This window comes from Coenobita brevimanus, chromosome 40 (assembly GCF_032717465.1).
Source record: "Coenobita brevimanus isolate Jiangsu-jjx chromosome 40, ASM3271746v2, whole genome shotgun sequence".
Taxonomy (NCBI): Eukaryota; Metazoa; Arthropoda; class Malacostraca; order Decapoda; family Coenobitidae; genus Coenobita; species Coenobita brevimanus.
Genome location: NC_136993.1, coordinates 3,570,539 through 3,588,096, shown reverse-complemented (window position 1 = coordinate 3,588,096; position 17,558 = coordinate 3,570,539). Strand labels below are relative to the sequence as shown.

Sequence of the window (17,558 nt, the reverse complement as noted above, 5' to 3'; positions counted from 1 at the left end):
ACCTGTAGACGAGTGTGCCGGACTGAATAAAACCCATTTCCGAGCCTCGGTGAACATTTTAACGGCTAAATTCGTTGTTTCCACATCAAAATCTATCATTTTAGCCCCCCCCCCCAAAAAAAAAGGTCGAAAAATGGCCGGCACTGGGGTGACCCATAGGGCTAAAAATAGCCGGCACGCGGTGGGTTAATGCAATCTCTCCACATCCATTCCACAAGGGTTAACAATATTCAAGCTGAGAGCGCACGACTCTTATAAAATATAGCTAACTGCTCGTCAGCGAAGAAGTTACAGACTCTGTACATTAGTCCAAGTTTCTTTGATGCAGTTTTAGCAAGTGATCCAACATGACAGGTCCAGCTGAGGTCATTGTTAAATGAAACGCCGAGAATTTCAATACTTTATGGAGATGGGAATACTAGTAGTACCGAAGGTAATATACGAATCTGGCAATATTTGTCTATTAGTAAATTGTATATATTTAGTTTTACTAGCATTAAATGAGACAATGTTGTTTTGTCCCCCATTCACTGATCGTAGATAGGTCTTAATTTATTATAGAGATGGCTGTAATGAGTTGAGAGATACAGATATTAGACTTTGTAAATGGGTGTCTGAGTGTGAATGAACTATGTAGTGTTGAGTCATCTGCATATGAGTGGATGGGATTGTTAGTGACAGATAAGAAATTAATATGAACCAGGAACAGGGTTGGGGCCATAACTGATCCCTGTGGCACGCTGGCGTTAGTTGAGTGGAAATTGGAATATACATCATCTACTTTTACTCTTATTTTCCTGTCACTAAGATATGAAGAAATCAAAGGAACAAAAGAAGTTAATCCATAGCAAGGGAGTTTGGACAGCAGGGAATGGTGCCATTCTCTGTCGAAAGCTTTAGAAATATCAAGGCCTATTGTATGAGTTTCTCCATGTAGGTCAATTGATTGATGGATGGTATGAGTTACGAGATTGAATATGTCAATGGAGGATCTTTCGTGGCCAAAACCATATTGTCTATCACTAATTAAGTTGTTGGATTCAGGATGTTTAACAATGTGCTTATTAATTACAGTTTCAAATACCTTACCAAAAGAAGATGTGACAGCTATTGGTCTGTAATCAGAGGGGTTAGACGAACTTCCTTTCTTCAAAATTGGGTGGATATTGGCTTCCATGAATTTGGGAATGAACATTAACAACGGAATTTCATGCTAGTCACGAAGAAGTGCTGTGGAAAGGATGCAGAGCTGTAGTATTGTCTTTCTGCCACTGAGCTATGTGAAATAAGCAGCAAAAGGACGAAAATCTGGGCCAAGTCAGACTAAAAGGACTATAATGTACGATTTAACCAGCCTGGGAGAACGCCATAGTAGAGATCGAAGGAAACTCCCCAAACACTTTTTCCTACGTGACTTATTTTACTTGTTACACCTTATTAATTTTGTTATAACTCTTTAACCATCAGTCGCTCCTAACCAATTCCGACGCAAGACCAAATAAAAAAACAAATAATAATAATAATAATAATAATAACACCTTAACCACCAATCGCACCGAACCAATTACGACGCAGGACCAAATAAATAATAATAATAATAATAAACTAGCCACGCCCCATCTTCTCCCAGCCAATCACGTCACCTGAACTGATGATTTTCGCGCCAAATGTAGCTGTTTCTTTGGCGCGCAGTTTTTTTTCGCGACTCAGTAATTTGGCGTGGGGTACTGTGAGGGCGGGTTGTGTTTAGGTGTGTTTGCTTTTCATTTCCTACTCAGTCTCTCTCTCATTTCTTACTTCTTATCCCCCTTTCAATGTTAAAATAATTCTCTCGTATTATTTCTCATTTTCACCGTGTTACAATTTCTCTCTCTCTCTCTCTCTCTCGTAAAATTTCTTTCATCCTCTCAGTGCTACATTCTCTCTCTCTCTCTCTCTCTATTTACCTAACACTGACATGGTTACATCAAGCGGCATATGAGAGTAAGAAAGTCTATCTACCTATCTATCTATTGCGAACGTGGTATGTGCAAAAATAAACCACCGAGGAAAAAGTGTTAAAGATCTTCTAAACGAAAAAACTACCTCAATATTTATGCAGCCTGTTTATGTTCTGGTTTGTCTGGGCGAGCAAACCCATCAACCGAACGCATGCATCTGCCTCTGTTGGATCCGCAGCAATTACTTATAACCTATTCATCCTCTCGCAACTGTTTTTTTATTTTTTTTTTTGGTACGAATAATTACACTTGGAAATATTGCCCAATTCCTTACTCGTACTTCATCCAAAACAAGTCTATCTATCTATCTATCTATTGCCAGACGCCTTAATCCCGTAAGCGGTGGCCACAAACAAATCGCTTCCACGTCGCTCTGTCCCCCGCCATTTCACTGCCATGCTCCCAACTCACATCCCCCCTCTCTCATATACCTTTACACTCCATCCCTCCATCTCATCCTTGGCCTCCCCCTTCCTCTCCCCCCTCCACCTCACTCACATAGTCTCCTCGTCAGTCTCTCACTCTCCATCCTCTCCACATGGCCAAACCACCACAGTGTGTTTCTCCTAACGCTTCCTATCACATCCACACCACAACGCTCCTTCACTTCTCTCTCTCTCTCAACAAATTATGGGTATGATACAGAATTAACTCCATTTTTTCTTTCTTTTTTATATATATTTTTTTTTAAGAATCTCACCCCAAAATAATGAAACTGGGCAAACCTATCTATGTTCCAAGCACTATTTTATGTCAAACCTCCTCTTATCGCTAAAAGATCTGAACTACTGCTTACAGGGAACAGCCGTCACCACGACCAGGGTATGGGTCAAAATATCAGCAGCCTGACTTCCATTTCCCACCCGAGAGAGAGAGAGAGAGAGAGAGAGAGAGAGAGAGAGAGAGAGAGACTAACCAAACACTGCTCAACTGAATAAGCCACACTCCCCTCCACTCAACATTCAAGCCTCCAGAAGCCCGTCTCCATATGATAGGCCACGAACAATCCACACGTAGCTTCACATCCACTCATCCCATAGTCAATCCAACGACAGACACATCAGTTAAGGAGTGCCCAACCCTGGTTCTACACGCCGCACAAAATTCATCCTGCCAGCTCGATTGCTTGTCAGTTCCCTAGCCTATATATGTAAGAAACAGTACAAACCTTCCCAAGTTACAATACTGTACATCCTTACTGCCACTGAATTTCTTTAATACGTAATAAACAAATGTACAAAAATGTGCTTACCTTGCCACGCCCCTCGATACCATCAGTACTTACCTGGACCTCATCATAATCTGGACCTCCTTTCCCACCTTACGGCAGGGTGAGGAGTAGCAATGTCCAGACAGCCCAAACTTGCCCAATCCAATGGGCCACGTTTCCATTCACTCATCATTCAAGCCCCCGCAATCCTGGCACTATCTGATATGCCAGAAACATTCACCACGTTCTGTAGCTTCACATACACGTATCCGACAGAGTCAATCCGAACTCTGCCACGTCAAAAAGGGGTGCCAAAACCCTGATCAAGCACTTCTCCTCACAACATTCATCCAGCCAGCTCGATCTCCTGTCAGTTCCCTAGCCTCACCGACTTCCAAACCTCTCTTCCTTACACACTCATCCACCATATCTCTCCACCTTCTCCTTGGCCTACCTCGCCTCCTCCCTCCTTAAAATTCGCTCAGATATAACTTTTTTCACCACTCTGTTGTTATCCATTCTCTCCACATGACCATACCACCTCAGTACAGTACACTCTCTTCGATTCTGGTGTCCACAGACTTCCTAAATAAAAATAATAATAATAATAATAATAATAATAATAATAGCCTCACCTTTCCAAGTACCTGTACATCCTTGGTGTCAATCTTCTTCATTAATAATAATAATAATAATAATAATAACAGTAACAATAATAGTAGTAGTGATAATAATAATAATAATAATAATAATAATAATAATAATAATAAGAGGCTCACCTTTCCCAGTCCCTGTACATCCTTGGTGCCAATCTTCTTCAACAGGGCGTGGGGTACAGGCGGTGCAAACTTGGCCAGGGCACCGCGGTAGTCAGTGGGAAGGGCCCTGTGCTGCTCCTTGGGCCCCTTCCCTCCACCCCGCCGACCAGATCCCTCCCTCTCTCGGTCCCCTGAGTTCCTCCTCCTTCGCCGCCGTCGCTCCCTCTCCTCCACCCTCGCGGGGGAGGGCGAGGAGGAGGGTACTGCTAGCTGACTGGCCCTAGAGAAGAGGAGGAAATGGATTACTACGAATATAAGTACTGGAATAACCAAATACACTACAGATCAGCAATAATACAGCAACAACAACAACAGCAATAGCAGTAGTAGTAGTAGTAGTAGTAATAATAATAATAATAATAATAATAATAATAAATAATAATAATAATAATATCATCATCCACACTCTTTAATTGAGGGTGAGGTAGCATCCAAGAACAAAGGAGAAACTATTAAGAACACACACACACACACACACACACACACACACACACACACACACACACCAATTTGCAAGGTTAATTCTGTGGTTTTCATGCCCCTGTGTTTTTCCATCCTCCATTTCTTCTTCCTGTCTTTGATGATTGCTTTTGGAGGCTTTAAGAGATGTGGAAATTGGATGTCTTGATCGTGGCTGATTTTAAACGTCTTCATTACCGTCTTAAGTTCAATAAAATCGACTTAAGGTATTACATAAGAAGGGGATCTGTGATAGGTGGTGGCGACCATCATCCCCTCACTTGATGTAGTGCTGCCTACTTCTTCCATAGTCTTTATCATTCTTTTTCTGTGCCTGCCCTCCTCTCTTCCAATTTCTCTCATCTTTCCTGTCACTTCTTATTCATTTTCTTTCCTTTACAGGTGGCTTTACACTGATTTCCTGTAAGTCAAGAAACCATTTACAACGCTGGGTGGTAACCATATAACCAAACCATACTTCCTACGTGTCAACAAGTGGGTTGGTGGAGGGTTAGTGCCCTTTCCCGTAAAACAAATAACTCAAAAGTCAAATGGCCACCCCCTATAGGATTATGGCGTTTGGCAATAGATAAATAGACAGATTTCTCTTAACCCCCTAACACCTTTTCCCAAGCGATTTATTTTATTATACCTTAAGATTAATGAAATCGTCTTAAGGTATTGCGTAAGCAGGAAATAAGGTTCTGAAGTAATGGAGGAATTACTCTTAACCTCCTAACACCTTTTCCCAAGCGATTTATTTTATTGCACCTTGCTGTTAGAAGGGAAATAAGGTTCTGAAAGCAATGAAGGAATCTCTCTTAACCCCCTAACACATTTTCCCAAGCGATTTATTTTACTGCACCTTGCTGTTAGAAGGAAATAAGGTTCTGAGAGTAATGAAGGAATCTCTCTTAACCCCCTAACACCTTTTCCCATGTGATTTATTTTATTACACCTTGCTGTAAGAGAGTAATCAAGGTTCTGAAGTAAAGGAGGAATTACCCATAACCCCCTATCACCTTTTCCCAAGCGATTTATTTTATTGCACCTTGCTGTCAAAGGGGAATTAAGGGTCTGAAGTAATGGAGGAATTTCTCTTAATCCCCTAACACCTTTTCCCAAGCGATTTATTTTATTACACATTGCTGTTAGAGGGGAATCGAGGGTCTGAAGTAACGGAGGAATTTCTCTTAATCCCCTAACACCTTTTCCCAAGCGATTTATTTTATTACACCTTGCTGTTAGAAGGGAATTAAGGTACTGAGGTAATGGTGACTGAACTTTTTACTGCAAGGAATTTCTCTAAACCCCCTCACACCTTCTCCTAAGCGATTTATTCTCTTTATTAGACCTTACTGTAAGAAGGGAATGACGGTACTGAGGTAACGGTATGTCTCTAAACCTTCACTGTAAGGCCTCTCTCTGAACACCTTTTCCCAAGCGATTTTTTTTTGTTTATTACACCCTACTGTCCTCTTCTTTACATGGATCCTTCCAATATCGCTATTCCCTGGATAAACAACGTACAAAGCCACCCTTTTTCCGAAAATAAATCGCTATGGAAGAGGTGTTAGAGAGACTCAAAGGACGAGAATGCGGGTCATCATCATCATCGTCGTCGTCATCACCACCACCACCATTAGCATCCCCACCACCACCACCATCATCACCATCAATCCTCATCATCATCATCACCACCACCATCATCGTCACCATCACCACCATTATCATCATCATCATTACCACCACCACCATCATCATCACCAACAATCATCACTCAGAACAGAATCAGGTGACATTACCAGTGAAGATAAAGAAATGTGCTCCATCCTAAATAATTATTTCATATCAGTATTCACCAAGGAAAATCTAAGCCTGGTCCCTCAAGCAGCAAATATTTACCATGAGAATACGGAAAATATTCTTAGTAAAATAACCATTAGTAAGGAGGACGTATTGAAAGAAATTAATAAGTTAAAACCTCAAAAATCGCCAGGTCCGGACGATATATATGCAAAAATTATAAAGGAAACCAAAGAAGAATTATGTCAGCCACTTTTAACGTTATTTAATGACTCTTTAAGTTCAGGAGAAGTTCCAGAGGCGTGGAAAACCGCAAACGTAGTGCCCATCTTTAAAAAGGGTGATAAATCAGCTGCGTCGAATTATCGTCCGATAAGTCTAACGTCAATAGTAGGAAAAATGTTAGAGTCAATTTTGGCAAATAAGATTAGAGAACACTTAGAAAGATTTAATCTTATAAACGAAAGTCAGCACGGATTCAGGCAAGGACGATCCTGCCTCACAAATTTGTTGTCATTCTACTCGGAGGTCTATGAGGCAGTAGATAGTGATAAAGCTTACGATGTTATTTATCTGGACTTTAGTAAAGCTTTTGATAGGGTCCCACACGAAAGGTTAGTTAGAAAGGTTCGAGCACACGGTATAGACGGCGATATCTTAAAATGGATAGAATCCTGGCTGAAAGGACGAAAGCAGAGAGTATTAATAAATGGAACTAAGTCGGACTGGGGATTAGTAACTATAGTAGGACTCGCCTACGTTTGCGGCTGTGGTGTGGCCCGCACCTGTGTACAGTGTTGCCACGTTTTCTATACCGTTATCTCTCTCTCTCTCTCTCTCTCTCTCTCTCTCTCTCTCTCTCTCTCTCTCCTGGCGGGAAATGTGAGCCACCCTGAGTACTTTTGATTCTTTTATAAGTTATTTATAATTGTGCTTTCATTTGTTAATTTGGTTTTGTTATATTTAGTGATGCCGACAATGCATTCAATGCATGCCCCTCTCCTGCCTCTCTCTCTCTCGCTCTCTCACCGACTGGGTGTGGAAGTGTTGTCGCTCGCGGGTGAATAATGTTTTTGTTTTTTTACTTCGGTATTGGCATATACCTACTATTTTGTCCTACATATTAGCTTATGATTATAAATGTGATTATTCCTCGTCCTTAAAATTATGGTAAAAGCCAGTAAATGTGAGCATTTTCCCTAGCAACACCTGTACAAGCTATGGTTGGGTCTATGGAGGTACGTACTTTACCTTAGGCCAGACTGGGTAAGTGTTGCCACTCACAAGAACTACATGAATTATTTCTTTTACTTTGGATATTGGCATATTTCTTCTTTTTTCAGGCTCATTATCTTATATCCATAACTGTGATATTATTACCCACCCTAAAACTACGCTAAAAACCATTAAAAGTGACTACAATTTCTTTTAGCAACACTGTACAATATGTATGCCATGTTTCTGTGTTACTGTATAAATATTTTATGCATAATAAGATTACTGTTGATTCATCCATCAAAATACACAAGTGTAAGTTTTATTCATCTGAATTTATCGAATTTGTGATGCCTTGTACATAAATAGCTTCCGTTTCACATCGCAAGTTGGGGAAACGTGGCACCATTGTACACAGGTGCGGGCCACACCACAGCCGCAAACGTGCGCGAGTCCTACTATAGCGGTGTACCACAGGGTTCAGTACTCGGTCCCTTATTATTTATCATATATATAAATGATCTAGACTTAGGAGTCAATAGCAGCATCAGCAAATTTGCCGACGATACAAAAATAGGGCGTATCATTAACTCGACTGACGATTGCCATAACTTACAAAAAGACCTCGATACATTGTCCAAATGGTCTAAAACTTGGCAAATGGAATTTAACGTTGAAAAATGTAAAGTACTTAACGTAGACAAGACCATTGGAGATACTAAATACAGCTTAGATAACAAAGAAATTAGCAAATCGGAATGCGAGAGAGATCTAGGAGTTATGATTAGTAACGACCTTAAACCAAGGCAACAGTGTATTAATGCGAGAAATAAAGCAAATAGGGTCCTAGGATTTATTTCGAGATGCGTGAGCAATAGGTCATCTAAAGTAATACTAAAACTTTATCTAGCATTAGTAAGGCCACATTTAGACTACGCAGTACAATTCTGGTGTCCTTACTATAGAATGGATATTAATTCGTTAGAAAATGTACAGAGAAGAATGACTAAAATGATACATGACGTCCGGAACCTGTCATATGAAGACAGACTGAAAAGACTAAGTCTGCATTCGCTAGAGAGGCGTAGAGTAAGGGGAGACTTAATTGAGGTGTTTAAGTGGATGAATGGTATAAATAAGGGAGATATTAGCAAGGTACTTAAAGTGAGCATACAGGATAGAACTAGAAATAATGGTTTCAAACTAGAAAAATTCCGTTTCAGTAAGGAAATCGGTAGAAATTGGTTTGGTAATAGAGTAGTAGACGAATGGAATAAGATACCTAGTAAAGTAGTTGCTGCCTCTTCCATTGAGAGTTTCAAGCATAGGCTAGATAAGCATATGACAAATAAGGGGTGGATATAGAATAAAGAAAATCTTATAACCAATACTAATTCAAAAAAAATTTCTTTTCAGGTTACACTATGATAGTCTCTATTCTTCTTTCACACTTTCCTGTAAAATGTCCACGCCAGTTTTTCTATACGGCGTGGTGTTCTTTCTGACTTTTTCCTGCCGGCTTCGGCTGGAGGGTTTGGAGGGTGGGGGAGAGCCTTCTTCTTTGCTATCCTTATCTCATTCTAGTAGTTCAGTTACTCTTCTAGGAGCTGCCTAGCATGGGCCAACCGGCCTACTGCAGTTATCCTCTCTTCTTATGTTCTTATGTTCCTCATCATCATCACCATCACCATCAATCTTCCTCCTCCTCCTTATCATCATCATCCTAACCGCCAATCACACCTGTGCTGGGTATGGCAGGTAGGTGTAATTATCCCACACCTGCTTAATTAGGCGGAGGCACCTGTCTTGTTAACACTGAGATACTCGGGAAAATTAGGTTTAATAGTGTGTTATTTACTGGTCCCTTGTATTGCTCTCTCTCTCTCTCTCTCTCCCCCCCCCTCTTCTCTCTCTCACACACACACATACATACAAGAGGCATACGAGAGAGAGAGAGAAAGAGAGAGAGAGAGAGAAATATCCTATTCAACTGGGGGGTGAGCCATCAGTATAGGGGTCAAAATACCTCACCTAGCACACCTGGGGGTCGAGAGGTCACAGGAGGGGTCAAGAGAGGTCACAGGAGGATGTCAGGTCATTAAGGGGCACTGGAAGATGTCACAGGTCAGGAGGTCAAAAGAGGAAGTCACACAACACCACAGGAAGAAAGGAAATAACAAGGAGAGGGTGAAATCTACCTGAGAAAGTCTACAGGTAAAACACTAGCGAGTCTACAGGAAAAACACTAATGAGTCTACAGGTAAAACACTAATGAATCTACAGGTAAAACACTAATGAGTCTACAGGTAAACAGGTAAAACACTAATGAGTCTACAGGTAAAACACTGATGAGTCTACAAGTAAAACACAGGTAAACAGGTAAAACACTGATGAGTCTACAGGTAAAACACTGATGAGTCTAGGTAAAACAATAATGAGTCTACAAGTAAAACAGAGGTGAGGATGGCAGGTGTGTGAGGGGGGATGAGGGGGTTTGTTGAGCGTCAGAAGAGGGAAAGAAGGAAGGAAGGTAGGATGAAGTATAGAAAAGAAGGAAGGATGAAGTAAAGAAAAGAAGGAAGGATGAAGGAAAGAAAGGAGGAATGAGGGGGAGGGGAAGGGTAGGAAGGAAAGCAAGGAGGGAGGGTGAAAGGATAAAAGAAAGGAAAAAAGGAGGGAAGGAAGGATGAAAGAACGGGAGGAAGGAGTGAAAGGGAGAGAGAAGGCAGGAGATGAGAGGGGAGGGAAGACAGAAGGAAGGAGATACATGGGGAGGGAAGAGAGAAGAAGGGAAAAGTGGCAGTGAGAAAGTTAGGAATAGGGAAATGGGTAGAAACTGGGCTGGGTAAATTAATGGCAGGATATGGAGTAAAATAGGACTTGGGGATGTGGAAGGATGGGTAGGAATTCAGCTGTGCATATCGCCAATTATAAGTCTGGATAAATAAAATGTACTTCCAAGAGAGCAACAGGATATCAAATCAATCTATCTATTGCCTGACGCCTTAAACCCGTAAAGGGTGGCCACAAACAAATCGCCTCCATGTCGCCCTGTCTCCCGCCATTTCACTGCCCTGCTCCCAGCTCACACCCCCCTCTCTCATATACCTCTCCACTCCATCCCTCCATCTCATCCTTGGCCTCCCCCTCCCGCTCCCCCCCTCCACCACCTCACTCACATACACTCTCCTCGTTAGTCTCTCACTCTCCATCCTCTCCACATGGCCAGGATATCAAATAATTTCCTTAATTCTGTATATCACTAACAATCATACAATTCTCTCACTGCTTTCCATTTTTTCTCATAATCCTTCCTCTACCTCTCCTCCCTCGTTCCGTACCCTGCAGCCTTCCCAGCTCTCGCTTCCTAATTTCTTCTCTCTTCCTCCCTATTATCATTCTGTCTCTCTCTCTCTCTCTCTCTCTCTCTCTCTCTCCTATCATACTCTTATCCTTCTGCTATCTCAATCTTCCTGTTTTTTTCCTACTCCCTCTTGTCTCATTTACTTCTTTTTCTCTGACCATTCCTCTCCTAATTTTATCCTTCTGTCATTTCTATCCACTCCTTTCGGGTCTTTTCCCTTCTATATTTTCTCCTTTCTATCGCATTCTTTCTCTATCTACCATCTGTCTACCCTTTCCATCGTCTTTCTCTACTCTTCTGCTTCCTCCCATTTCTCTTCTCTTTCTCTATTCCTCTCTATCCCTCAACTATGTGGATCTACTTCTGTATTCTCTCTCTCTCTCTCTCTCTCTCTCTCTACCTGACAAACCCATTACCTTCACCTGTTTGTCTCTCACCTACATCCCTTGACCGACCTCCCCAACCACTCCACCCTATTTGCTCACTCTCAGCTCCCCCCCCCACCCGCCTCTCTCTCTCTCAGCGCGACATATCTCCAGACTCTGAATATAATGTCTTGGAACAGCCAATAATAATAATAATAATAATAATAATGATGATGATGATGATGATGATGATGATACCGATGTACTAACTTAAGGATGTAATAACTTCAAGGTCTATATTTTCTTGCAAGGAAGCTCCCTAACACCTCTTCCTTAGCGATTTAAATTTGGATATGGCAGGTTGGTATCCTTTTGTACGTTATTTATGCCGAGTAAGGCGACATTAGAAGGATTTATATTACAGAGAAAAGGAGAGTTAATGTGTAGTCAGCAAAACAAATCACTTAGAAAAAGGTGTTAGGGAGCTTCCTTAACCGATGAATAAAAAGGACATGATTGGAAATGGACTCCTGAAGTTAGTACACAAATTCTTCTTGAGACACCCTGTATGTTTTTCTTTCACGTCTTTCTTAACTATAATCGTACTCCATTAACTCTATCTATCTATCTATCTATTGCCAGACGCCATAATCCCGTAAGGGGTGGCCATTTGACTCTGAGTTAGTTGTTTTACGGGGAGGGGCACTAACCCTCCACCAACTCACTTGCTGACACGTAGGGAACACGTATGGTTTGGTTATATGGTTACCACCCAGCGCTGTAAATGGTTTCTTGGCTTACAGGACACCATTTGGCTTGTCACTCAATGTAAAGCCACCTGTAAAGGAAGGAAAAGCAGTAAGAAGTGAGAGGAAAGATGGGAGAAATAGGAGGAGAGGAGGACAGGCACAGAAAAAGAATGATAAAAGACTAAGGAAGAAGTAGGCAGCACTACATCAAGTGAGTGGATGATGATCGCCACCACCTACCACCAAACTCAAATATATAAGAACAGATAACTAAAAATAAGTAAGATAAATAAGAACTCAAAATTAAATAAGGTGAATAAGAACTCAGGTAAAAATATCCAAAATAAAAAGGTGCACAGGCTGAAGGGTGTTACTGATTATTTATTATTATTATTATTATTATTATTTTGCCTTGCCATTCTAAAAGGTATCCCACTGCCACTCCTCCCTCCTTCTCTCCTCCTTCCCTACCCTATTTCTCTCCCCTTCTTTCCCTCCCTTTTTCTCTCTCCTTCTTTCCCTCTCACTTCTCTCATTCCTCCCTTCCTGTTTCCTTCTTTCTTGCCTTTCTTCCTTCCTCCATCCCTCCTTTATTCCTAATTTCTTTCCGTCATCCTGCCTTCCTCCATCCCCTCTTTTCTCTTCTTTCTTCCATCCTTCCTTCCTCCATCCCTCCATTTTCTCTTCTTCCTTCCCTCTCCCTCTCACTTCTTTCACTCCTGTCTCTTCTCGTACCCTTCCTACCTTCGTCCTTTCATCCTTCCTTCCTCCATCCCTCTTTTTTTCTTTCCTTCCTTCCCTCTCCTACTCACTTCTACTCCCTTTCTTTCTTCCTTTCGTCCTTCCTTCCTCCCTTCCCCATCCTCCTTCGTCATTTTTCTCTCCCCTCTCCCTCCTACTCAACCTTCTTCACTTCTTCCCTCCCTCTCCTCCCCTTTTCTCACTTTCCCTCCCCTCCTCCCTCCCTACTTTTCTTCCTTCCCTCTCCCCCGTCTATTCTTTTCTCCCCTCTCCCTTCTTTCTACACTACTGCCTTCCTTCTTTCTCTCCTTCCTTCCCTCCTTCCTCCCTACTTTCTTTCCATCCTTCTCCCCCCACGTCTATATTTCTCCCTTCTTCCCTCCCTTTCCTCTCCTACTCCGTCTATTATTTCTCCCCTTACCTCCTCTTCCCTTCCCTTCCCTCCCTGCTTTCTTTCCTTCCTTCTCCTCCAACGTATTTATTCCTCCCTTCTCTCTTCTTCCCCCCCTTCCCTCTCCTCCTCAGTCTATTATTTCTCCCCTCCCCTCTCCTTCCCTCCCCCTCTCCCCTCCTCTCCTCTCCCCATTTATTTCTCCCTTCTCCCCTCACCTCTCCTTCCCTCCCCCTCTCCCCTCCCCCCCACTAAGCCTATACACCAACCTGCCGCCTTAAAGAACGGAAAACAGACAAGAATGGGATTGAGTTACCCCTAAAAGCATCCGGGAGGGGCAAGAGTTGATGAAGGAGGAGGAGGAGGAGGAGAAGGAGGAGGAAAGAAGACTAGAAGAATAATAGGAAGACTGGAAGAAGATTAAAAAGATTAGATTTGAAGATGAAGATGATGATGATGATAAAGAACCAAAAGAAATTAAAGATGAAGTACAAGAAGGAGAAGAAGAAGAAGAAGAAGAGAGAGGAGGAGGAGGAGGAAAGACTAGAAGAATAATAGGAAGAACAGAAGATTAAAAAGTTTAGATCAGAAGACGAAGTTGATGAAGATGAAAAAGACGAAGTGGAGGAGGAAGAGGAGGAGGTGGAGGAGGAGGAGGGGGAGGAGGAGGAGGAGGAAGAAAGGGAAAGAAGCAAAAATATTAAAAAAAAAACATGGAGAGGGAAAATTCCAATTGGTATCTGGACGGCAATGGAAGAAAAATAATGAAAAAAATAAATAAATAAAAGGAAAAAACGGGAAAAATGACACGAAAAATCAGGAGAAAACTGAGAACAGGAAAAAACAAGAAAAAAAAAACGGGAAAAACACCCATTCCGAACAGAGAAAAAGCGACAAGCGTGTCTGAAAATCTGTGTGTGTGTGTGTGTGTGTATATGTGTGTGTGTGTGTGTGTGTGTGTGTGTGTGTGTGTGTGTGTGAGAGAGAGAGAGAGAGAGAGAGAGAGAGAGAGAGAGAGATTCTTGTTACCAGACTTTATACGCATTAGGAAGCCACTCGTACTGAAGGGGTTTGTTTGGGTTATCTCTAACCCTTCCACTTCTATTAGCATCCACAGGTGAATAAAAGCGTCTGAAGATTGGAATAATAATAATAATGATAATAATAATAATAATAATAATAATAATAACAATAATTTAGTACAGTTAATAAATAACAATATAATAGTAGTAATAATGTCATAATAATAGCAGTAATCATTAATGATAACACACACACACGCCTAATAAAAAAACACATGGAGGAGGGATTACAACACACACACACACACACACACACACACACACACACACACACACACACACACACACACACACACACAATGCCTTCTAAAAAAATATGGAGGTGGGGTTACAACACACACACACAAACACACACACACACACACACACACACACACACACACACACACACGTCAAAAGCAACTATCCTGAAAAGTGTGGTGGGGAGGTTACAAAAGCCTCCCCAAACCCGTGCTAGTGGGCTTGTTAGTGTTAAGTAGCTTGTCAGAATGTGTTACGCAACGGAGAGGGAAAAGGAGCGACAAAGAGGGTGAAGTAGGCCGCGAGAAGGACACCGGTAAACAAGAGTAAGACAAGGATAGCAGCAAACACCCTAGAATAAGACAAGGATAGCAGCAAACATCATAGAATAGGACAAGGATAGCAGTCTAAAACATCAGTATTAAATGGCAGCCCTAACATGCATTTGGTATGGGCAGTAGGCATGAGCGCCGAAGTGGTGACAGGGGAAGGTGTGTGTGTGTGTGTGTGTGTGTGTGTGTGTGTGTGTGTGTGTGTGTGAGAGAGAGAGAGAGAGAGAGAGAGAGAGAGAGAGAGAGAGAGAGAGAGAGAGAGAGAGAGAGACGTGTATGTTTAAGTGTGTGTGTGTGTGTGTGTGTGTGTGTGTGTGTGTGTGTGTGTGTGTGTGTGTGTGTGTGTGTGTGAGAGAGAGAGAGAGAGAGAGAGAGAGACGTGCATGTTTGAGAGATGCGTGTGTGTGTGTGTGTGTGTGTGTGTGTGTGTGTGTGTGTGTGTGTGTGTAAGAGGACTCCAAGACCTCGCAAAGCTACAACCCAGCCTATTCCACAGTCGAAATAATATACAAGTCAATCTTAACGTACCATATACTGAAATAAAGAGAAATACAGGAGGAAATAGGAAGCCTTCGGAACTAGAAATGCCCCTCACCATACAGAAGGCGGACTCGAAGCCAAACACACAAAAAAAGCAAATAAAACAAGAAAAGAAACAGATAAAACATGATAAAACGGAAAATAAGACAATACGGACTGGCAAAAACAAAAATCACAATGACAACACAAACACGTAAAAACCACTCCCCTCAACACACACACACACACACACACACACACACACACACACACACACGGACAAAAACAAACACCTCGACAACACAAGCCAGCAGTGTTTTTCTGTTGCTTTTTTCACACCTTGTTTTTCCAGTTCGTTTTTATGCAACCATATACTAAAACGGGGGTGGGGTGAGAGAGAGAGAGAGAGAGAGAGAGAGAGAGAGAGAGAATGTAAACTCGAAAAATAATGTTTGTGGTTCTCAATGCTCGTTTTCTTTGAGTCTGGGCCACAATGCAGGGGTAACTCCCACAGGATCACTTGGGTTTAAAGACATTCCACTTCTGACTCTCTTTACATCCCCCCACCTCCCTCCTCAACCCCTCACAATACCCCCACACCCACCTCAACCCTCCACACTTCTCCCACCCCCTCCTCAACCACCCACCTACTCTTTTCATGCTCTTTCAACTGAACTACTCTTCCTGCTACTCTTTACACTCTTTTTGCTGTTTCAATAAGGATATGTAGTAACTCCTTAGCGCTTAAATTGTGAGTTATATTTGTAAGAAAATATACAAACGGGAATTACAAGGCTGAAGCTGTTTTTTTTCTAAGTATCCAAATGTTTTAATCCCTTTACTACAGTTTATATTCGTTTTATTCATGCTATCAAAATTTTACTTACTAGATTTAGGGCCTCTAACTTTATAACGAAAGAATTAATATTGTTTGACACCTCCTGTTAGAAATAAATGCCTTTACCTTGATTAATCGTCTGGAAAGTGCAATAATATATATCTTCTTTATTTTAAACGTAGGGACAAGGGCTAATCCACTGTCTGTCTCTCTGTCCGACCCTCTCTTTCACAGTTCTGTTTTACTCAGTTCCATTCATTTTCTTCCATATTTCTCGTAATTTTCTTTTCTCTTGTCCTCTTTTTCTCCTCTTCTATTTCTCTTTCTCCACCTCCTTCTTCCTCATCTTTCCCTTCCACGTTTATTTCGTTTCCCTCTTCTACCTCTCTCTCCCCTTCCTCCAGCCCCCCCCCCTCTCCCTCCTTTCCTCGTTTCCCCCTTCTCTTTTGCTCTCTTTCTCTCGCCCTCTCTTCACACTCACTAACACCCTCTCCCGCTCCTCTCTTCTCCTCACTTCCGTTCACCTTCCCTCCCTTTTTCTCTCACTATCCCTCGTCCCTACCATCTCTTCCCTCTCTCACCTCCCATTCTTCTTTACTTTTCCTCTCCCTAATTTTCTCCCCTCTTCTCTCCTCCCCTATATTTCCTCCCAAACTCCCCCATTTTATTCTACTCTCCCCATCTCTCGTCTTGTAGGTAGCCCCCTTCCCCCCCCTCTGGCTCCCCCCTTTTATCTCTTACTCCCTATCCTCTTCCCTACTCCCTCCTTTTTCTGCCCTTCCTTTCCTTCTCCCTCTTCTCCCCCTTTTTCCGTTCCTCTCCTTCCTCCTTTTTCCCTCCCTTCCTCCTCTCCTCGCTCACTATTTTGTTCCTTTCGTCTCCCCCTCTTCCCCTCCCCCTCTCTACCCTCCATATTTATTTTCCTTTAACCTCCCTCTCCCTTCCTCGTTTCTCCCCTCCCCCGGTCCCTCTTTCCCTTCCTCTTTTTTTTTTCCTCCCATCCTCCTCTCCTCCCTCCCCATTTCTTTTTTCCACCACCGTCTCCATTCCTCGTTCTCCCCTTCCTAAATCCTTCTTTCCTCCCCTACCTTTCTCTTTTTTCCCTTCCATTCCCCTCTCCTCCCTCCCCATTTCTTCCTTCCACCTCCCTCTCCCTTCCTCACCTTCCCCCTCCACGGGTCCCTCTTTCCCTCCCTCCCATCAGCTCTCCTCCCTCCCCATCTTTTCAATCTCTCTCCCTTCCTCGTTTTTCCTCTCCCGCCGTCCCTCTTTCCCTCCCTTCCCTTTCTCGATTTTCCCTCCCATTCCCCTGTCCTCCCTCCCTATTTTTTCTTCCATCTCCCCTCCCCCGCTCCGTCCCTCCCTCTTTTTTCCCTCCCATCTCCCTCTCCTCCCTCCCCATCTTTTCCATCTCTCTCCCTTCCTCGTT

General features: G+C 42.5%; 1 protein-coding gene across 1 annotated transcript in view; it reads right to left on the bottom strand.

The window, feature by feature from the left end:
* Positions 1 to 17,558, bottom strand: part of LOC145397249 (uncharacterized) — a 329,696-nt gene that overhangs the window by 97,959 nt on the left and 214,179 nt on the right. The window contains exon 2 of the mRNA XM_080270445.1: positions 3,990 to 4,248. Within this exon, the coding sequence (XP_080126571.1) occupies positions 3,990 to 4,248 (259 nt within the window). The remainder of the gene's footprint in view (positions 1 to 3,989; positions 4,249 to 17,558) is intronic.